Here is a 23,411-nt window from a genome sequence, read left to right on the forward strand (position 1 = left end):
GCCCTGCTCTGTAGCACAGGGACATCAACACAGCAGTCTGCAGAGTGTAAGGACAGTTCACAGTCTGTTTCTTAGAAGCCCTGGATGTGCTGCAAGGGGCTGCAGGCTGGACACGCTTGCACTGGCAGTGACCACACAGCCTCAGTCCTAAGTGGCCAGACCCCTCTCCCAGTCCAGAGCCTTTCCCCACACTTTGCAGGTCCCAGTAGCTCACCACATCCAGCTGCAGGCTGTGCTGCTTGGCCAGTTCCAGCTCCTTGTGTTGCTTCTCTGTTCCTTTTGGCTTTCTGAGCACTGCCAGTCTGCTGCTCAACACAGGGTCTGCACTGCTTGGCCTGTCTGTGTCTGGTTCTGTCACTGCAGGACTTCTTCTTGTACTCTTCTTTCAGCTCTCTGTCTTTGCAGGACCTCTTCTGCACACAGCTGGCTCTGCTCTTTCAGCTCCCTGTTTGCTCAGAGAGAGCCAGAACAATCCCCACTTACAACCTGTCAGTCAGGCCGAGCTGGAGTGTTGGTTTCCATTGTCTCTGGGGTCTGTCAGTCTCATGGACCCTTCCCCTTCTGAAGCTGGTAAACTACAAAACTCCCACAGAGTTTTAGTAAGGGGTAACAGTCCCCTTACACTGAGGTGGCAGCAAGTCAGAGCGGGGCACTGCAGCCGGCGCTTACAGGCCGAGCCTCCGTCCAGCTCCCGAACGAAGGCACCCGGCTGGCTGCAGAGATCTCCTGGCAGGTGAGGCGGGAGGATCTTCCAAGGGAAGGCAAGGGACCGCCTGCCACCCTGATGCGCCCGACTGCTGTCCTAGGGCGTAACGCCCAGCAGATCCCTGGGCCAGGCCTCCAACGAGAGAGAGGAAAGGACAACGTGAGCCACCTTCTCGCTCTTCTAACGCAGAGCCCAGGAGAAGCTGTTCTGATGCCACTTACATGAGACCCAAAACGATGCAACAATCGACCCCCGAGGGGCTTGCAGGAGAGAGGAGAAGGTCCCTCCGCCCTCTACCAGACCTTCTCCAATGCTGGTCCTGACCGCAGGCGCAGGAAGCAGGGGTGCAGGGGGAGGTGCTGCAGCACCCCCAGGCGTGGGGCATTCCGGCCACATGCCTTGCTGCCCAGGTTCCTGGCCACCGGGCCCCCTGTGTTCTGGGGGTTCCCCTTCCAGCCCAGGGCCCCACTCAGCGGCTGTGCCTGCATGAACAGTCTCGGCAGCCGGCTCTGGGTCCCACGTGGCTGCTGGTCCTGCCAGGCCCCACATGCAGAGTCCTGCCTGGCCCAAGGCCCAAGCCATCAGCCCCACATAGGGTTGCCAGATGGCTGAAAGAAAAATACTGAACACCCCCCACTCCCCCCCCCCAAAAAAAAAACACCGGGGAAAAATTTTGTTGAAGGGAAAAAAAAGTTTCTGAGCGCAAAAAAAGCCCCCCAAAACCCGAACACACTTCATTGGGCGGGGAGGCAGCCAGAAGGGAGGGGGGGCAATGGGGCTGGCCGGAGAAGATGGGGGGGCCAATGGAAAGCAGAGCTGGTCGGGGGGGCAGGTGGAACGGGGCTGGCCGCGGGATATCGGGGGAGGGGGGGACCCGCAGGAAGGGACGGGACTGGCCGGGAGGAAGGGGAAATGGGAAGCAGAGCTGGCGTGGGGCGTACAATACCGGACACCTGGCAGCCCTAGCCCCACATGCAGGGTCCCAGCTGCTAGGCCCAGCTCTAAGGGGCGGGGAGAGGCACAGACAGAGGTAAGGGGGTGCAGCCCAGCACCCCCACTCCACACCACGGGCCCTGTTCCCAGATGGCACTATCCCTCTGTAGAGGGAGCGGTTTACCCCGGTGCCCTACAACCTGAAAGCAAGCCCCAAGCTCTCTGGACCCCATTGGCATTGCCTGGGTATTTGCACCATACTGACGAAGTCCCCAAAGATCTGCCCGGCCTAGCACCGTGGAAAACCTGGGATGGGAACCCCTCAGGGCTGCCTGAGGATATGGCCACAAATTTGGAGGAGCTGCCCCCCTATTCCACCGCTTGGCCCCCCCAGTTCAGACAGGGCCTCTGAAGGTTCCTCTGCACAGCCTCTCTCTCTCATGCAGAAGCAGCTGACAAGCCCCACTGCCTAGCACTGTCCCTCCTGCACCAAGGCTGGAATAACAATCGTGTCTTCTTCCTGCGCATCACGTATGCAAGTCGTGGGGAACGGATTCAGCTGCTCGGGTCACCGCCGAGGCTCCCAGGGGTCACATGGATCCGTTGCAGCATGCTCCGCTGCAGACCTACAACTCAGGCTTTCACCACTGGGCACTGCGGCCCATTCTAGACCTGTGCAAGGGAGCACCGGAAGAGAGAAGAACCTGGGGGTGACAGGGGCTGAGAAGCTGGATATGAGTCAGGGTGCCCTTGTAGCCAAGCAGGCTAATGGCGTTTTGGGGTGCATTAGGAGGAGCATTGCCAGCAGATCTAGGGAAGTGATTATTCCCCTTTATTCAGCACTGGGGAGGCCACATCTGGAGTATTGCATCCAGTTCTGGGCCCCCCACTACAGAAAGGATGTGGACACATTGGAGAAAGTCTAGCACAGGGCAACCAAAATGATCAGGAGCTAGCGCCCATGACCTATGTGGAGAGGCGGAGGGATTTGGGCTTGTTTAGTCTGAAGAAGAGAAGGGTGAGGGGGGATTGGGCAGCAGCCTTCAACTCCCTGAAGGGGGTTCCAAAGAGGAAGGAGAGAGGCTGTTCTCAGTGGTAGTAGATGGCAGAACAAGGAGCAAAGGTCTCAAGTTGCAGTGGAGGAGGTCTAGGTTGGAGATTAGGAAAAGCTATTTCCCTAGGAGGGTGGGGAAGCACTGGGATGGGTTCCCTAGGGAGGGGGTGGAATCTCCATCCCTAGAGGTGTTGAAGTCCCGGCTTGACAAAGCCCTGGCCGGGATGATTGAGTTGGATTGGTCCTGCTTTGGGCAGGGGGCTGGACTCGATGACTCCTGAGGTCTCTGCCCAACCTGGGATTCTAACACGGTGAGGGCTCTCGGAAATGTCACTGTTCCACTGGGATGTACCATTCCAAAGAGGGGGGATGTTGCCCTCCGGGGGCTGGTGGTGAGAAGAGAGGGGCCATTCCTCAGTGTCTAGCAAGCCCAGGTCTCCCCTCGCACAAACCCTGCGGTTCCAGAGCCAGAGGACCACGGTTCTCGTCCGGGACGGCTCTCGTCGTGACGCGCACGGGAGAACTGTGGCTGGAGCACATGGCTTGGGGACTGGCACGGAGACAGCCAGGGGGCTGCACTGTCGCTCAGCCAAGCCGTTAATTAGCCAATCAGAGCGAGGCTATTTTTAATTCTGATTTGAAAAAACAAAAGTCTATCGCACAGTTGCAAGGAAAGTCTCTCGCTGGAGCCCTGCCTGCTTTTACAGCGCCGGCCTGGGGGAAGGTGACACCAGCCCCACAGCCTCCATCAGCCCCCGCCAACACAAACAGTCTTGTTTACAGCCGACTCCCCAAACGATCCTCGAGCCACCGTAAGCCGGGAGCCTGCTCTTCGGCCACCCACGTGAAACAACTCGCTTTTCGCTCCTGGCGTCCCCTCGCAAGAAAACGCCACCAGGGCTCTTTTAAAGGGGCCAAACCTGAAGGACCGAGTGTCTACCTCTCCCATGCTGGGCCTACATATGTCGGGGTGAGGCACCTCTCTGCCTGAGGGCCAGGGGGCACAGTCCTGCTGGTCGGAGCTCTCTGGGACGAGGAAACGTGCGGGTCTGAAGAGAGAAACCGCCCACAACGAGAAAAGGCCACTCTGTGAAGGGCTCGGTCATTTCCCTCCCCATTTAGGACAGCTGAGGCCGCCCAGACGCCTGTACGGAGCAGATGGGTCTGTGCTCTGTTTCCACTCGCAGGCAGAGCCGGCCAGCTGGGAACGCGGGGGAAGAGCTCCGGCTTGGCGGAGCCATCGGCTCTGCTCTTGGAAATGCCCAGGAACTGCCCACAACGGGGGGGATAAAGAGACTCCCTCTTTCCGCGGGAGCTGGTGAGGAAAACCAGACTTACACCCAGGCCTTGCAGAGGCATCTGAGGAACCAAGGCAGAGGCAGGCTGCCCTGTGCGGAGGGCGGTGAGCCTCTAGAGGGAACAGACGGTTGTTTGAAAATCCCTTTTCTCTCACAGTGGCTTTGTGCCTACGGATAAAACAAGCATTCCCGTTTCAGATAGAGCTGCCAGCTCTGACTGCAGCTATTCCCGGAGATTCTCCACCAGGACGCCATGTCATTTTCTTAAAAGAGCCCATTAAAATCTCCCCGGTGGCTTTCAATAGTCCCCAGAAGATTGCTGCTGATTCCGGGCGACGCCAGGCCAACCCTGGAGGGCTGGTAGCCCTAGCGTAAGAAAGGCCAATTAGTTGCTCGAGTCAGGGACCTGCTGGGTAACCACGGTGCTGCAGGCGGCTGTCAGCCCAGGCCCGGTCTCCGAATCGGAGACTTGTGGGTAGAGACAAGCGTGGATCCCGACAGGCACAGTCAGAGACACTGCGAAGGGGACAGTAGTGCAATGTGTCCTGAAACTGGACCTCAGACCCTGGTTCGGCATTAGAGAGCATTGGGTTTGGCCTGGCTGCCGTGAGGGCAGGGGACGGGACTTGATGACCTTTCGAGGCCCCTTCCAGTCCTAGGTTCTCTCTCGAGGGTTAAGTGATGCACGAAGGAACGAGAAAAAAATTCCACCCTGGATCATCTGGCCTAGACCTTGGCTTTCAGCAGTATCCTGAAGAGGATGGGGAAGGGACCAGGAAACCCCACAGCCATGCCGCTCTGGTGGCCTGCTAGATACGGAGGAGGAATTCCTTCCGGGCCCTGATAGACACACTGGGCAGCATGGGATCCAACAGCCTCGTTTTAACATGCAGCTCTCCACGTGGTGTCATGGACAATACACGTCTCCAGCCCCCCACGCGTGACCAGCCATCTGCAGCTGTGACTGCTGCAGTCACTACATGCTGGCTTGAATCCATTTCTGCATCCATTTCCTCCTGCCTCCTCCTCCGCCTGACTTTGTACCTGGATCAGTGTCTCCAACAGGGTTCCCCAGGCTCTCTGCCTCTCCGCCTCCTGATCACTGCTGCAGACAGGGCAGAGGTGGCCTCTCTGACCACAGGCTCCAGCCAGACACCCAGGGGACAGATTGTGTCTCCCTTCCTCCAGGTGCAGAGCCCATCGCTGCACATGCCATGATGCTAAATTCAGGGGAGCCACTTGAAGAGGAGGGACCCATCTGCGTCAGTCATGGGAGCTAGATGTGCCCCCAAATACGCAGGCCAGGGACCCAGCCGTAGCAAGCGAGGCCCCAATGCAGCATGTGCTCTGCTGTGAACAGGTGAGTCGTCTGGCTGAAGTTAATGGGTGTCCCACATGCTTACGCACCACTGGAGAGTGTGGTATCGGCCTCTTGCACCTGATCTGCAGGGGGTTTGAGCACAGGACAGGTTCTTTAGCTCATGCATTAACCAGCTCCTGTGTTCTGCTTCTGATCTCTGCAGTCCAATTCTGTCAACCTCAACCTGCTCTAGGGCTACACTCGTTGCACTCCCAGCTGCGACTGTAGCATCAGCCTGCCCTAAGGCTACACTTGGTGCACTCCCAGCTGCGACTGTAGCATCAGCCAGCCCTAAGGCTACACTTGGTGCACTCCCAGCTGCGACTGTAGCATCAGCCAGCCCTAAGGCTACACTTGGTGCACTCCCAGCTGCGACTGTAGCATCAGCCAGCCCTAAGGCTACACTTGGTGCACTCCCAGCTGCGACTGTAGCATCAGCCTGCCCTAGGGCTATACTGGTGCACTCCCAGCTGTGACTGCAGTGTCAACCTGCCCACAGCAAAGCTACCTGACCACACCTAGAGGCAGAATATCTTTCTGAGCACCAAATCATGCCTCTCATTTGAGTAGTGTTTTAACAGTCTCTAATATATTTGTACAACTGACACCATCACAGGACTTAACCATCTCAGCCACATCCTCATGGGCTCATACAACAGCACGTCCACTAATGCGATCTGTGCCATCAAGTGCCAGCAATGCCCCCTGCCGTGTACATTGGCCAAACTGGACAGTCTCTATGCCAAAGGATAAATGGACACAAATCAGACATCTAGAAAGGTAACACACTTAGTTTCAAAACTCGGTTATAAAGGGAGACAGCTGAACTGGGATTCATTTGTAAATTCAACACTATCAACTTAGGAGTGAATACAGAACTCAGCTGGTTAACCCACTACAAAGGCAGTTTCCCCTTTCTGGATATTCACGTCTCCACCCCAAATGTTGTGAATGGAGCCACTCCCCCCCCCGACTTGATTAGCTTCATTAGCACCAGCAACATCTTCCTTATAGATACTCCTGTTTCTGTAACTTCTGCTCCCATACATCAGAGGAAGTGGGTTTTACCCACCAAAGCGGATGCCCTACACCAGGGGTGTCCAAACTTTTTTCAAAGAGGGCCAGATTTGATGAAGTGAACATGCGTGAGGGCCGACCATTTTGCCTGACATTCTTTGAACCATTAAAATTAAATGCAAATTAACTATTTTATGCAAAGTTTATTGCAAACGGCATACTTTTCATTTCATCACATGGATGACAAATCTAAACAGGTGTTAAATCACTCTGCCTTTCATATCTGAAGACCAGATGAAAAAAAAAATCCAGGAAGCTGAAATATATGTCAGGAACATTGTAAAGTACATTACATATTATTGGTAATAAAGGTTGTCTGTCAATTTTAAGTTCAAAAAATATGAACAGGAACATAACACCAAGTATACATGTTGTGTCCAAATATATTTATAACTGATTTAGACCAACTGACATTAACAGAGATTTTACAATGTATTCATCTCAATACATATGGATTCGTTGGGGGCCATAAAAGATAGATATTGCCAAATTACCTGGGGGGCCGTATTAAACCTGAACACGGGCCGCAATTGGCCCGCGGGCCGGACTTTGGACATGCCTGCCCTACACAATCTGTTCCTCTCTAAGGTGCCACAGGGCTCCTTATTGTTTTTGCAGATACAGACTACCACGGCCGCCCCTCTGAGATAGACTACCTAGTTCTGAAGCATTGTTTTGGTGGTTGTGACCATAAGAAGAAAACCATCTAGAGATACTCAGGGGTTAGATGCTGTAGCTAAGGTTTCAAGTAGCTATGCCGACATAGGGTTAAATAATAACGACTTACCGTTGAATCCCAGGGTCACCCATCACCAGTGAGTTTTTGTCCTAGGGAATGATCCGGCCGTGATCTTGCTGCTCACTGCCAGTAGCCAGGCACGGTCTATTGTGCCGATTATCACACAGCTGGGTGTTTTCTTGCTGCTTGGTACTGAAAACGCAATAATCACGGTCACTGTACTGGAAAGCACTGTGAAAGCTTTGTGCAAGACGGGCCGCTTGCTTCCAAGCCCTCTCGTGTGGGTGGAACCCCAGAGCAGCACGGAGAGCAGGTTTTAAAAACCTTGCGAGAATGTTCGTGATCGGCATCTGAACACACAAGCAGCCGGGTCTTGTGCGTACACACGAGGTGTAGCAGTTAACTCGAATGAAGGACTTAGTTCGAGTTAACGTTTGACTGCCGCGCGTAGCCACGGGCAGGTAGTTCGGACTAAGAGGATTTAAAAATGGCGGCGCCCAGACAGGAAGGTGCAAATAAAGCCCGGGATATTTAAATCCCGGGCTTCATTTGCAACTTCGAATGCCTACATTAACCTCCCTAGTTCGAACTAGGGGGCTAGTGTAGACATACCCTGAAATTAACAGATCTACGTCAAGTCTGTTGGTACCGACATATGAACTGCCTTAAAAAGGAGTGCTGTTACTCGCTGGTCGCTTCTACAGTCTTTGGGTCTTCTTTAGGCACACCGTGCTGAGATTCTCATTAAAGAGGCAGCAGCCAGGGTTACAAAGCAACCTACTGTTGTTTGCAGAATACTAGAACTGGAAGAGACCTCAAGAGGCCTCAGGTCCAGTCCCCTGCCCTCACGGCAGGACCAAGCACCGTCTAGACACTAGGCACCAACCAGTCGATCAGGACCTGCTGGTAGATCTTGGAGCCTCTGACGGGGGATCCTGACTGGTTTGGCCGAGAGGCTACCAAGTGCCGGCACTTCAGCTACCCCTCCTCCCACTGCTGCGCATCTCCTGCCCTTCATTTTGAAGCTGCCCCCTCAAGAGCCTCCTGTGTTCTGTGCAGGGCAGAGGAAGGTGCTGATGTCAGGGTGCCCCCTTTCCCACCCTGTGTCCTATCTCCACAGAGCAGAGAGGGGGCACCACAGGACTTGGGATGGAGTTTTCTGGCTGCTTTTGGGAGTGGTGCAGGGCCAGGGCAGGGGTGAGCCTGCCTTAGCCCCACTGGTCCAACACTCAGGAGCCTCCTGAGATAAGCAGTGCCCTGCTGGAGCCAGCTCCGATCCCCTGCCCAAGGCATGAACCCCCTCCTGCACCCCAAGCTTCTACCCTAGCCCCGAGCACCCCTACATCCAAATACCCTCCCAGATCCTGCACCTAGAACCCCCTCCGGCACCCCAAGCCTCTGCCCTAGCCCCGAGCACCCCTACATCCAAATACCCTCCCAGATCCTGCACTTAGAACCCCCTCCTGCACCCCAAGCCTCTGCCCTAGCCCCAAGCACCCCTACATCCAAATACCCTCCCAGATCCTGCACTTAGAACCCCCTCCGGCACCCCAAGCTTCTACCCTAGCCCCGAGCACCCCTACATCCAAATACCCTCCCAGATCCTGCACCTAGAACCCCCTCCTGCACCCCAAGCCTCTGCCCTAGCCCCGAGCACCCCTACATCCAAATACCCTCCCAGATCCTGCACCTAGAACCCCCTCCTGCACCCCAAGCCCCTGCCCTAACCCCGAGCACCCCTACATCCAAATACCCTCCCAGATCCTGCACCTAAAACCCCCTCCGGCATCCCAACGGCCTGCCCCAAGCTCAGCTCAGAGCCCCTCTCTCCAGATTGATCTTACTGTTTTCTCCTGACCTCAGGCTACGTCTACACTGCAGGCTTTTTGCGCAAGTGCAGAAACTTGCCAGGTGTCTACACTGCATGCGAATTCTTGCACATGTAAATGTACAGTACAGCGTTGTAAAACAGGGCTTCTTCCGGAAGAGTTATCCCTCTCCCCACGAGCAATAAGGCCTCTTGCGCCTGAGCTCTTCCACAAGGCGACAGTGTAGCCAGGCAACATGAATTTCTTGTGCAAGAAACCTCTATGGCTAAAATGGGCATCAGAGCTTTCTTGTGCAAGATAGCATCCACACGGCCATGGACGCTCTTGCGCAAAAGCACATCTCTTGTGCAAAAACACATGGCAGTGTGGACGCGCTCTTGTGAAAGACTTTTTGCACAAGAACTCTTGTGCAAAACAGTTCTTGCGCAAGAAGCCTGCAGTGTAGACATATCCTAGAGACTATCCTGGCATTTATGTCTTGGTGGGCAGTTTCCTGGTGCATACGCAGTATATATCAAAGCTTTTGGTGGCTAACTGAGAATCCAGTTTCTAACAGTGTGAGCAAAACTCAATTCAGTCTGTTTCCCACTCTCAACAGATCCCTGTTCGGGTGAGTTATGAATACCGCCTAACACGGGGTGGGCAAGACAGCATCCATGGGCCGGACCCAGCCCACGAAGCTGATTGGTCCAGCCCGCGGCTGCCCGGCCGTCCCCCACCTTCAAGCCAATCGAGACCTGGGGATAGGGGAGCGCACAAAGTCTCCTCCCCCCACCAATGGGTGTATGGCACCAGAGGGAACCACCAGCTCTTCGAAACCGATGGCAGTTCACGCTAGGCGCCATGTGCCTCTGGCAGGGCAGGGTGCAAAGACTTCACACGCTCCCCCACCCCCAGGCCAATCAGGGTCTGTGGGAGGGGGGAGCACAGAAGTCTCTGGCCCCGCCCCATCCACTAAGGCCCTGCCCCATGCACTAAAGCCCCGCCCCTTCCAGTGCAGCCTGCAACTACTTATGAAAATGCCCCCCCTTCAAAACGTATTGCCCACCCCTGGCCTAGCAGAAAGGGAAGATTCCTTTTCTGAGGGGCAGTCAATCCTCTTTCCAAGGCAAAGCGCCCGCGGGTCTGATACATCTGTGAGAAGTAAACACACGTCTCCTTTCAATGGATGCCGCGCTCAGCCTGAACGGGACAGCACCGGGCCGCTGGGAAGGCAGGAGCACAAGTCACCCTCTCTCCTGCATTCCTCAGACGTCGCTGAAGAGGCAGACTTTTAGTTCAACATGGCACCCGCACCGCCCAGGGGAGAAACTCACCAGGAAGCCTCCCTGATTGTGTTCAGATACCCAGACCGAATGGAATTGGCTTGAAATGATGGGAAGGCAGAACAGAAAGAGGAGGGAAAGGCGCTGTAAGGAGCACTGGGTCCCCTTTGGCACTGGGGAGGCCACATCTGGAGTATTGTGTCTAGTTCTGGGCCCCCCACTACAGAAAGGATGTGGACACATTGGAGAGGGTCCAGTGAAGGGCAACCAAAATGATGAGGGGGCTGGAGCGCATGACCTATCAGGAGAGACTGAGGGATTTGGGCTTGTTTAGTCTGCAGAAGAGAAGAGTGAGGGGGGGTTTGAGAGCAGCCTGCAACTCCCTGAAGGGGGTCCAAAGAGGATGGAGAGAGGCTGTTCTCAGTGGGGGCAGGTGGCAGAACAAGGAGCAATGGGCTCAAGTTGCAGTGGGGGAGGTCTAGGTTGGCTAGCAGGAAAATCTATTTCCCCAGGAGGGCGGGGAAGCCCTGGGATGGGTTCCCTGGGGGGGCAAGGGGGCGGTGGAACCTCCATCCCTCCAGGTGTTTAAGTCCTGGCTCGACAAAGCCCTGGCTGGGATGGTTTAGTTGGGATTGGCCTTGCTTTGGGCAGGGGGCTGGACTCAATGACTCCTGAGGTCTCTGCCCGCCCTAGGAGAAGTAATGACGCTAGAGAGCAGCTCTATAACAACAGCACCGATGGCGCTCGCTCTCTGTCAATCCATCTCAAAGTGCTTTACAAAGGTCAGGATCACCATGCCCCATTTTAGAGAAGGGAAAACTGAGGCCCAGAGTGGTGAAGATGACTTGCCGCTGAGGTCCCCCAGCAGGTCTGGGGAAAGAAGCCAGGTCTTTGAAGTCAGCACACTGTCCACTAGGCTGCACTGCCTCCCATCTAGGCCACCCCCCTAACACCCCTCAAATATTAATGTACAACCTGAATCTTGAGAACAAAGCTGTTGGTATAGAAACAGACCCTGTAAAAGAAGAATGAGTATTGATCATTCTCCTCAACAGATTTGTTCAACTCCAGACAGACTTCAATTCTAATTTTTATAGCGCAGGGGTGGGCGATCATTTTTAAAAGGGGGCCACTTCATAAATCTTTGAAGTGAACCTGGGCTGCCCCAGAAGGGGCGGGGCTTCAGGCAGAAGGGGCGGGGCCAGGAGACTTCTCATGCTCCCCTCCCACCCCCCCGTCCACAGACCCTGATTGGCTTGGAGGTGGGGGAGTGTGTGAAGCCTTTGCCCTCCACCCCTGGGGCCTAGAGAAAATCGCCAGCTGTTTTAAAACAGCCAGTGGTTCCCTCTGATGCCACGCACCCCTGGCAAGGAGAGGAGACTTTGCATGCTCCCCCATCTCCAGGTCCTCATTGGGCTGGGGAGCGGCAGGGCAGCCATGGGCCGGATCCAGCCCAGGGAGGCTGTCTTTTCCACCCCTCTTCTAGCTTGAGTCCCATTTTTCAGTCCACCACCTCGTCCATTCCAGTCTGTCCCAAAGCAGATCCTCAGAAACAGCCCAGCAATTCCAGTCCTTTTGTCTGACACCCGCCTGCCTCCCTCGGGGTCTTCCAAGCCACTTCTCAGATTCACATGCTGGTTCCATCTGACTGGCTGGACTCGCTTTTTGGGCCACAGCCACTCCCAGTGTTGCAGTAGCTCCCAGACAAGGTCGCGAGCGTCTCTTGCAGAGAACTCGGCCCCAGCACGGCCTGAACCAGCTGACCCGAGCTCTGAGCTGCAGGGAACCTGGCAGGATAAATATACCTGTCCGTGATCTTCCAGGAGTTTGGAGCATCTAGTGGCGCCTGTGAGGTCAGACCGAATAGGAACGGAGTGAAACTCGCAGCGCGCTGGGTGTTTTTCATTCCCACGCGCAGAGCCACAGACAGGTACAAAACCCACAGGCGAAAGCAGCGGCGCACACGGGCAGGAATTGGCTACGGAGGATTTTTACTGGTTTAAGCACATTCCCACCCCCCCGAGTTTGTTTAATTTTGCAGCCAGCTCAGCCCCCCAAGCCTGCTGCTTTAGTGCTGGGTCACGGCTTAGCTGAGCCTTGACGTGGGGCTTGAACCTCACAGCGACTGCGAGAAAAGAAAAATGGCCTGGACTGAAAGGTCCTTCCCCAGCGGCTACTCTCACTCCCTCTTCCAGCCTGGGGAATGGTTCCTTTTTGAATTTCTGACACTTCTCCCACCCACACCCCTGCTGGCTTCTCACAGCAGCGCCCAGCCCTGGGGGAGCCGGGGAGGGGGCTTTACCAGCCCAGAAGGGCTCTGCAAATGCCCGAGGACGTCTCAGCCCCTTGGTGCACTTTACTGTATAAATATCTGCCCCCTGCCCGCCCTCTTTGCTGGCTGCCCCTCTGGGGCACCTGGCACGGCCACCGTGGGCAGACAGGACTGGGCTGGATGGACCTTTGGTCTGGCCCAGTCTGGCCGCTCTTGTGTGTCACTTCTGCCTGGAATCCACTTCAGGGGCAGGAACTGCTCCCTCCCCCTCTGCAGCGGGGGGCAGGGAACCTCGTCTGGGCCCAGGCCGCTGACCCACAGGAAAAAAAAAATCAATCGGGAGATGCCCAAAGTGAGAAGTGGACCCCCCCCCCACTGACGTGGCCCCTGACTGAGGACAAAGACGCTCCCCACATTCCCCTCATGCACCAGAGCCTGGGGGGGACTTTGTGCACTCCAGCCCCTGTGGTAGGGCAGTGGCAGAGGGGGCTGGAGCACCACCCCCGGCTCCCCAGTGCTCGGTGAGCCTCAGGGGCTGGACCCAGGAAAACTGAGGGCCCCATCCAGCCCCCAGGCCTGAGGTTCCCCCACCCTCTACAGTCTATTCAGGTGACTTGTCTCTTCCCCCTTTGGCTGTGGAGGTAACTGGGCCCAGACCCAGAAGTCTCCCCTCTCCCCGTCGGAGGTAATCCAAAAGGGGACACCTTTCTTCCACCCCAACGCCCTTCCGCCTCCTCTTCATACCAGGAGTCACTAGTTCCCCACCCCAGGGGGAAGTACAGGGGGACGCCCACAGCCTCCTCCTAAGAGATCCTAGCCCCACACACCCTCAAGAGGACACACTGTGCCACAAAGTAGCCTAACTCGGGGGAAAGTGGCCGCTGACTCTCTCTGCCAGCACATCCTCCTGTGCTACCGGCCGGCTCCCTGCTCCTAGGACTCCTCCCCTTCTCCAAGAGCTCCCCCCACCCCAGCTTGCTGCAATGCCCCCTTTCTTTGGGACCAGGAGCAATGCCCCCCGCCTGTGCTCCTGCAGCCACACACCCACTCAGATCTGCCCTGTCCTCCACGGGCGCAACTTCTGCACAGCTGATTCACCCCCAGCGGGGGGGGAAGAGGGGGAGCGCGGGTTAGCCAAACCTGGCACCGTCACCACTGAGCATCTTAAAGGGCAGGCTCACCTTCTGAGACCATGCAGTCAAGTCCTGAGTCTGGGGTGACGGCATCATGCCGCTCAGTTACGGCCATAGGACGCCACTGCCTGCCAATTATCCCTACCCCACTGGCCACGAAGAAAGTGCTTATCACTGTAAGGGCGGGGCAGGACTCTGCCGGGACTGAATTAAGGCCCCTTTAATTGACTCAGGGCCCAATTCTGCAATCGGATCTGCAGGGGGCGCCCTGTGATATTCCACTTAGTCTCATTTGCATATTTCTTGCACGAGAAGCTGCAAGTATAGACATAGCCTAGGTGTCTAAACTCACACGGTGCCTAATTTGTCAGGGGAGACATCTCCTAGGCACCCAAGTATCTGCCTCTGGCCATGTACACTTCAGAGACATCAATGGTGGAGGATCAGGCCCTTCAGAGCCAACCCCAAGGCCCTTACTAAGTTAGAATTAGGCCCTGCCAAGGCAAATGGCCACTGGTAACATTGCAGCGTTAGTATGTGGCATTCTCACATGCTGCACAAGCGCTGTTTCTTTCCCCTCCGCCTCTATCCCGCTTCACTTCTGTAGCACAAGGCTACTACGAAACCGAGCTATTTCCAGCCCAGCAGAATCCCGGATCTACAAGGAGGCCTCAGCACGAAACACGTGTTTGCATATTTCCGCTCCAACAATCTGTGGTGAAACAGTTAACTAGGCTGGGATTAGATGTGCCAGAGTTAACACCCCGTTGAGATGAACGGCCCCACAACAGCAGACTCAGAAAGACGCGGAAGCAATTGACACCTGGAAGCTGAGTTTCTTTTTAAAATGAAAGTGGAGGTTCTAAAGATGCCGAATACTTTCCCCAGACCCTACAAATCCGTGAAAACAAACCAGATCCAACCCACAAACAAGATGTTTGACACCCTTGCTCTGAGCAGCCAATTTGTCCAAAACTTCTTCAGCATGCTAAAGACATAGACCATGCTCTTTGGCACGCGGTTTTAATTTCTCTTGTTCGGTTGCCTTGCATCCAGACCCCTCCAGTGGCCACCAGAGGCTCCAGTGGTCAGACACACACACGAGGCTTTAATTTGAGGATCACAACAGAGGCGTGCAAATACCCCTGGCTGTTACACGAAGGTCTCTTGTCTCCAGTGCCCACGTTGTGTGTCTCCTGTAACAAAATACAGCCCACCGCCCAGAGACGCAAGAGCCATCTACGCTGGGTTTCTTCACGCATCGCAATCCCAGCACCGAGCATGTCGCTTCTCATTAGCGTTCGTCGTTTTACACCCCTCTCCCCGCTGTCAAGAGATAGAACCATACGCAGCCTGACTACCAGCTTATTCCACTGGGGGCATTGAACCAGCTCCAGGGCATTGCATGTGGGCTGCTGGGGCAGAACGTGACACAATTCCCCTTGTTCTTTCATTTGTCCTCTCCTTTGCAGGCCCTGAGCTGCTCTGGCGTGTCTCTCCGAAGGGCTAAACAGCTGCTGCCTTGCATGGCAGTGCTGAGCGATGCAATCGCTGCCTGCCACCTATCTAACCCAGAGAGGGAAATAATGCTGCTATGTAACACCAGCTGCACTGCATGCCCGAATTCAAGGGTCCCAGGGGAACAGCTGGGCTTGCTAACAGGCAGGTGCAACGTGGCGCATTTGGAGCTGGAAAGGACCACAGGATCCTAGTGGGGACAAAGAAAGATCCCGAGGGATACCAGATCATTGTGCCAGTTCTCTGTGTCCAGGAGAAATGGTGCCCACAGATTTGTGCTTAGGGCCAAAGATCTCCTCTAGCTCTCCACTCTCTGGGCAGCAGCTAATGCTTTGCAAAGTTGAACTGCAGCAGAGAACACAGCTGAGCTGTCCTTGACAGGTCTCCAGGCACCTCGCTCCCAGTGGGAGCCTAAATCCCTGGAAACGTCTGGGCCCAGAGCTACAGTTCTTAGGCATCTAGATCCCAAAGTCAGGTGCCGAAGGCTTTTGAATTTAGATTTCTAAGTCTCCGCATTGGCTCCACTGAGATCCCCCAAGCTCCCTTTGGACACTGGCGGCAACTCAACTCACTCGGCACCTGCATTTCCAAAGCAAAAGCTGGCTCCGCGCCTTCATTTTTGCCCCAGGGCTTGCACACGGCTGCCTCAACACTGGGTACCTGGATGCCTGTCTCCCAGCTAAGCTCCGGGGGTAATGCACAAGTCAAGGCGAGGTGCCTGGGGGGGTTCCACCAGGATAGGCCTGCTCAGAGATACCCCCCCTAGAGCAGAGCTGGGGAACCTTTTTTGGGACAGGGGCTGCTGACCCACAGAAAAATCACTCTAGGGCTGCACTCGTGTGAGAAGCAAAAACCAACCAACCAACCCGCCAAACAAACCAAACGACTCTCACTGAATCGGCCCCCCACCGAGGAGAAAGACGCTTCCCAGATGCCCAGACCATCGTAGATTTTGTGTGCTCCAGCCCACAAAATGGCAGGGAGTCTGGAGCCCCAGCGAGGGGTCCCCAATGTTTGGCAGGAGCCCCAAGCTTCAGTGGGCCAAATCCAGGCAAACCGGGGGCTGGGCCGTAGGTTCCTTGCCCTAGAGGATGGTCCCATTCAAGATGTGGCAGCTGGAAAAGGCAGTGGCAGCCACTTTTACCTAGTGGTTAGAGCACTCCCCGGGAGACGAGAGAGAGGTTCAATTCCCTTCAAGCGAGGGAGAGAGAGAATTTGAACACAGGTCTCTCACCGCTCAGGGGTCTGGGGCAGCCTGATGGGGGCTTGCTCACGCTCTCTTGTTAAGCCATCACTGGGCCAGGGACACGCATTGTGTGAATGACTCTAGTCCTAGAAACGGTCACACACAGAAACCTGCAGGGGAATGTTGTCACCTGCTTGGGCGCTCACTCTTAGTTAACAAGTAGCCCTCCGTCTACCAAGGAATGGCACCAGCCAATTAGGCTGCTTTCCTCTTCCAAAAGAGGAAATGCAAATAAGGAACAAGGAAATGCAAATGAAGCGCTGATTAGCATGTTTGCATGCTTCATTTGCATATTTTCCCGTCACTCACTTCCAGAGAAACAGAGGCTAGGGACACCACTCCTATCCCTCCTGGCCAATAGCCATTGATGGACCTAACCTCCATGACTCTATCTAGCTCTTTTTTGAACCCTATTAAAGTTCTAGCCTTTACCGCATCCTCCAGCAAGGAGTTCCACAGGTTGACTGTGCACTGAGTGAAGAAAAACCCTGAGTGGGTTGCAGTGGAACGAAGATTAAAAGAACATGGCAGCTGAAGGATTCAACATGTGGTATGGGCGGTGGCTAGGAAGGGTGAAAGTCTGAGGCAGTGAAGGTGGAGCCACGACTCTTCCTTTAGAAACTCATTAAAAGGATTTGGATCTTTCCGAATGAAACTGGTTCCAGGATGTCCAATCGGAAGAGACACCCCGAGGTTTCTGAGGGTACGTCTACACTACAGCGCTAATTCGAAGTAACTTAACTAATTAGTTAATTCGAACTAAGCTAATTCGAACTAACGGATCCAGACTAAAAAATTAGTTCGAATTAGCGTTTTGCTAATTCGAACTAGCATGTCCACATTAAGTGGACCCTGAACCGGGCTTAAGGATGGCCAGAAGCAGTGCCGGCAGGGAATCAGATGAGGACTTAGAGCGTGGAGCTGCTGCCTCAGGCTAGCCGAGGGCTGTGCTTAAAGGGACCCGACCCCCACCCCAGACAGTTCTCAAGGGTGCCCCGCTTGCAAAGCAGTCCTGGCTTGGAGTGCCCTGAGTGCCCACACTGAGCACATCACAGCACTCGGCCATCAGGCCGGCTGCACTTGCCGCAGGCTGCCATCTGGGGAGAGGGGGCAATTGGGGGGCTGCAGGAGAGCTTCCACCCCCAGAAGCTCGCAGAGCCAGCCCAGTCCTCCCCATCAGGGGCTCGTACCCCATTCCTCCCTCACCTCCTTCCACTTACCCTTCCCTAGCCCCCCTTCCTGATGTACAAAATAAAGAAAACGTGTGGTCAAAAATAGAATCTCTATTTATAGAACAAAACTGGGGGAGACTGGGAAAAGGAGGTGGGAGAGGGGAAGAGAGAGGGTGGGAGAGGGGAGGGCAACTAAAATGATCAGAGGTTTGGAAGAGGTCCCATATGAAGAGAGGCTAAAGAGACTGGGACATTTCAGCTTAGAAAAGAGGAGACTGAGGGGGGATAGGATAGAGGTCTATAAAAGCATGAGTGGGGTGGAGAGGGTGCATCAAGAAAAGTTCTTCATTAGTTCCCATAATAGAAGGACTAGAGGACACCAAAGGAAAGGAATGGGTAGCAGGCGTCAAACTAGTAACAGAAAGTTGTTCTTCACGAAGCAGAGTCAACCTGTGGAACTCCTTGCTGCAGGAGGCTGTGAAGGCTAGAAATAGAACAGAGTTTAAAGAGAAGTGAGATCAATTCATGGAGGTTGGGTCCATGGAGTGGTATTAGCCAGGGGGTAGGAGTGGTGTCCCTGCCCAAAGTTTGTGGAAGGCTGGAGAGGGATGGCACGAGACAAATGGCTTGGTCACTGTCTTCGGTCCATCCCCTCCAGGGTCCCTAGGGTTGGCCGCTGTCGGCAGACAGGCTACTGGGCTAGATGGACCTTTGGTCTGACCCAGGACGGCCATTGTAAGCTCAGGGCTCAGGGTCGGGGGTCTCAGTGGACCACCTTGATTTTCATGCAAACCTGCTCCTGGGTGGCCAGGCTGGCAGCTCTCCTGCCCTAGACGGCCACTTTTCTGTGCCTAGTGCGGAGGTCGTGGACGAGGACCACGATGTCCGCACTAGACCAGGCAGGTGCCCGCCTCTTGCGGTCCCGGTCGCTGCCAGCGTGCTCCCAGGAAGAGGGGGAGGGCTGGGGGGCATCGGGTGGTTGGCTCGAGCCGTGCCAGGTGCAGGGTCTGCTGGCTGGGTGCTGGGAGGCTTGCACCTGGCACGGGCACCGTAGCCAGCCCGTGCCCCTTTAAGGGGTCCGGGACCGGGAGGGGGGCAATAGAGTTTCCCTGGTGTTGGCCAGAGTGACCACCAGGGAAAGCTGGGGAGGGCTAGCCTCCCACTAGTTCGAATTAAGGGGCTACACACTCCTTAATTCGAACTAGTAAGTTCGAACTAGGCTTAGTCCTCGTAGAATGAGGTTTACCTAGTTCGAACTAAGCGCTCCGCTAGTTCGAATTAAGTTCGAACTAGCGGAGCGCTAGTGTAGCGCCTATCAAAGTTAATTCGAACTAACGTCCATTAGTTCGAATTAACTTTGTGGTGTAGACATACCCAAAGGCTTCAGTGAGACCAGGCCGGCAGCAGGCAGAGAGGGTTCAGCAGTGGTTCTGAGCCTGCAAGGGGGCATTTGGGCATTTCTTCCAAGAACACAAGGTCTGGCCCAGCCTGCAAAGCAATTCCCCAGAGAGGGGAAGGTAGGAACAAACAGATCTCCCCACCTTTGTATTCCTGTAGGGTAACGCAGGACCACTCCCAGCAGTCTTTTGGGGCGGGCAAGGGAAAGGTGCTGAGCTGTTGCTTCAAGCTGGCTTGCAGGAGTCAGGAAGGGATGTTATCTACACTATACGTACAGTATGATGGGGGCTAATTTGGCTACGACAAATCAGGAAAGATCTTGGAGTTATCGTGGACAGTTCTCTGAAAACTTCTACACATTGTGTGCTGTGGCAGTCAAAAATGCAAATAGGATGTTAGGAAATATTAAGAAAGGGATAGAAAAGAAGACAAATAATATCTTACTGCCCCTATATAAAGCTATGGTACGCTCACATCTTGAATACTGTCTACAGATGTGGTCTCCTCACCTCAAAAAAGATATTTTGGCCTTGGAAAGGGTTCAGAAAAGGGCAACTAAAATGATTAGGAGTTTGGAACGGGTCCCATATGAAGAGAGGCTAAAGCGACTGGGACTTTTCAGTTTAGAAAAGAGGAGACTGAGACCAGGTCTATAAAATCATGAGTGGTGTGGAGAGGGTGAATAAAGAAAAGTTATTTATTAGTTCCCATAATAGAAGAACTAGAGGACACCAAATGAAATTAATGGGGAGCAGGTTTAAAATTAATAAAAGAAAATTCTTCTTCACACAGCGCACAGTCAACCTGTGGAACTCCTCGCCAGAGGAGGCTGTGAAGGCTAGGACTATAACAGAGTTTAAAGAGAAACTAGATAATTTCATGGAGGTGAGGTCCATAAAAGGCTAATAGCTGGGGGGTAGGAATGGTGTCCCTGGCCTCTGTTTGTCAGAAGCTGGAGAGGGATGGCAGGAGACAAATCACTTGATCATTGTCTTCGGTCCACCCTCTCTGGGGCACCTGGTGCTGGCCACTGGGTTAGATGGACCTATGGTCTGACCCAGTATGGCCATTCTAATGTTCTTATCTCTTAGTAGAAGTGGGGCTGGATAGATTCATAGAGGTTAGGTCCATCAATGGCTGTTAGCCAGGACGGGTAGGAATGGTGTCCCCAGCCTCTGTTTGTCTGGAGGTGGGTGCCAGGGGAAGGATCACGTGAGGATTCCCTGTTGTGTTCCCTCCCCCTGGGGCTCCTGGCATTGGCCGCTGTGGGCAGACAGGACACTGGGCTAGATGGGCCTTTGGTCTGACTGTTCTGATGTTGGTCTCCAATTTTTTCAACAGTTGATGTGACTAGGGCAGGGCACCAGGACCGAGCTTTGGCGCAGCCCAAGCACTCCTGAAAGGAGCCATCACCAGCAAGGCGATAGAGTGGAGGGGCTTGCTGAGAATGTCAAATGCCAAACGGACCGGTGGGTGGCTGGATCAGCTGGCCTAGTGGGAGGACAAAAGGGAGAGAAGAGCAGGAGCTCTCGACACCGAGTGGAGCCTTCATGAGAGGGGAGCACCAGCCTCTCTCTACCCCACCCTGGCTCTGGGTTTGTCCTCAGCCCCTTCTCAGTGGCATCTCTCCTCTCGGTCGGTCACTTCCGGCCAGCTGGCGCCGTCACACACTCGAACCCCTCGGTCTGCAGGAAGCAGCGTGGGTCAGGCCTGCGGAGCAACTTCCGTCTGCAGGAGGCCTGTGACACAGGCAGCGTACGGGTTGGAAGGGAGCATGCGGCGGAAGAGATCACTGCATGCAGCTTCACACTGACTGTATCGGCATGGACCCAGGCAACACTGACAGAGCATTCGGAACAACTCTGCTCTGATGGGAGCGTGCAGTGCAGTGAACTTGCAGACCGTCTGCCTGCAGAGGGGATCTGGCCAGGGGCAGAAGCCCTGGCTACTAGAAATACAGGCCTGGGTTTGCTTTTGTTTTGTTTTTACTATAAATGGCTCCAGTCATTCGGGAGGGAGCCGACTAAAGGGAATGTCTTTCTCAGGACAGAACGCCGTACATGCCAAGCAGAATGAACTCAGGACTTCTTGGATTCTTGGATCTTCTGGATTTCCTGCAAGCAGACGAAGAAAACAATTGACGGCATGTTGCTCTCTGCAAATAAACCTATTACCCAGACTGTAGGTCATGATGATCCTTTAGTCCAGTGTTTCCCAACCAATCGTATGAGTACCCTTAAGGGTACTTGACTGATGTCTGGGAGGTACGTCAACAACTGAAATTTGGAGAAAACGGAATTTTTCTTTTAAGTTTTACAATGTTTTAATATTTTTGTACTTTTACATCCAAAAATTTCATCATCCACCTGGCTACCATTAAGTTGTTTAAACAAATGTGTTGCAATGGTAGAAAAAAAAATGTTGCATGTCTGAAAACCTTAGGCACTGGGGGGGGACTTATAATTTTTTTTTTAAAGGGGTACTTTTTTTTTTTTAAATAAAAGGCTGAGAAACACTGCTCTAGCCTGACCTCTGGCATGGAACAGGCCATAATGTTTCACCAAGTAACTCTGCATCGAGCCCTCATTTGACGGTGGAGAGGGACTATGCCTTTCAGAAAAACACCCAGCTTTGATTTAGAGCGACTTGGCATCATCCCACACAGTCGCTGGCCAGTTGTTCCAAGGGGTCCTGCCCTTGGGGTTAAAAATGTGTGCTTTGCCTCCTCTCCCAATTTGTCAAGCTTCCGCTTCCAGCCACAAAATCTCATTCCGCCCTTGTCTGCTAGGTTAAAAAGTCAGGGGCTCTCTGACACCTTCTCCCGTGTAGGTATTTACAAGCCACAATCCAATCGCCTCCCTGGTAAAGTCAGGAGACTGACAGTCTCAAAGCTCTCACTGCGTGGCAGATCTTTTGGACTCTGCATCATTCTTTTCGGTCTATTCTGAACTTTTTCAAATTCTTCAGCACCGTGGGTGCAATGTGGGCAGCGGACCGGATACAGAACTCCGGCAGCAGCCTCACTCACGCCAGACAGAGGGAATCCCACGGCCCCGCTCATATATCCATGGATCCCATCAGCCCCCTTAACCACAACAGCGCTTTGGGAGCTTGGGTTGAGCTAGGTACCCACCAGGGACCTTATGCCTTTGGCAGAGGCCCTGCTGCCCAGCCTACATGCCAAGCTTCAAGGTCTGCTCATGTTCAGCCATCAGCTAGAACAGCTTGGACAGCAGCAGCCCAGAAAGATCGGGAGGTCAACAGCTTTGGGGGTCTATAGGCCACTGCATTTACTGATTATACTCCGGCCAATATCAGTGTGCTTGGCCCAGTCCCAACTGACAAAAGACACGGTCTCTGCTCTGGATAAAACTTCTGCAAATAATGGCCCCTGGCCAGGAAAATACCCCTGCATACCAGAAGTGCCTCCTTAAGGCCAGGGGTCAGCCAGGTACTTGAGCACATGCATGGGAGTGGTATCCCATGGAGGCCAATGGGACTACTCAGACATAAAGAGTTTGTGCGCTTAGCTGTCGTACTGAATGAGGGCCGTGGGAAACGCAATGTTTGTCGAGCATTTCCTTCGGATACTCTAACAAGTGACTCGCCATTTGCAAAGGCTTTCAGGGATTTGGGCTTGTTTAGTCTGTGGAAGGGAAGAGTTAGGGGGGATTTGAGAGCAGCCGTCAACTCCCTGAAGGGAGGTTCCAAAGAGGCTGGAGAGAGGCTGTTCTCAGTGGGGGCAGATGGCAGAATGAGGAGCAATGGGCTCAAGTTGCAGTGGGGGAGCTCTACGTTGGATATTAGGAAAAACTATTTCCCTAGGAGGGTGGGGAAGCACTGGGATGGGTTCCCTAAGGAGGTGGAATTTCCACCCCTAGAGGTTTTGAAGTCCCATCTTGCCAAAGCCCTGGCTGGGATGATTGAGTTGGGGTTGGTCCTGCTCTGGGGAGGGGGATGGACTCGATGGTTCCCGAAGTCTCTGCCCGCCCTGGGATTCTACCGAAGGCAGCAGAGTCCGGAATGACTTACCTCTGCAAGAATCTCCTTCAGTTCAGAATAGGCTTTTTCTAGATCATTATTGATGATGATCAGGTCGAAAAGGCCAGGCTCGTTACCTAGTGAATTGGAGCAGGAATTAGACTCAGAAAAGACCACTAGCCTAGGACATGGGAGAACTGGATTCAAATCCCGGTTCTGCCACAGACTCATAGGATGGGACTGGGGCAACCGTCCCAAGGCCTGTGATTCGGGGGGAGGGACCCCCCCTCACGCGTCCAGGGGAGCCTGGAGGGCAAGCAGGGGGCAAGGTGCTGGCAATAGCGAATGACCCGGCCCTAGCCCACTTCACCAGCTCCCGACATCGCTCAGGGGAGGGGGCAGAAGCCAGAAAAAGGCGAGGCCAAGGCTT

The 23,411-nt window shown here is 54.3% G+C and overlaps 1 protein-coding gene across 3 annotated transcripts in view; it reads right to left on the bottom strand.

Annotated features, from left to right (window-relative positions):
• Window positions 1-19,683: 19,683 nt before the first annotated feature.
• Window positions 19,684-23,411, bottom strand: part of GUK1 (guanylate kinase 1) — a 41,504-nt gene continuing 37,776 nt past the window's right edge. For all 3 annotated transcript variants that reach the window (XM_075922955.1, XM_075922954.1, XM_075922953.1), the window contains 2 exons: window positions 23,033-23,118; window positions 19,684-21,114 (listed from right to left, as the gene is read on the bottom strand). In XM_075922955.1, the coding sequence (XP_075779070.1) occupies window positions 21,079-21,114; window positions 23,033-23,118 (122 nt within the window). In that variant the 3' untranslated portion in view covers window positions 19,684-21,078. The remainder of the gene's footprint in view (window positions 21,115-23,032; window positions 23,119-23,411) is intronic.

The sequence above is a fragment of the Pelodiscus sinensis genome, chromosome 2, assembly GCF_049634645.1.
Source record: "Pelodiscus sinensis isolate JC-2024 chromosome 2, ASM4963464v1, whole genome shotgun sequence".
Classification (NCBI taxonomy): domain Eukaryota; kingdom Metazoa; phylum Chordata; order Testudines; family Trionychidae; genus Pelodiscus; species Pelodiscus sinensis.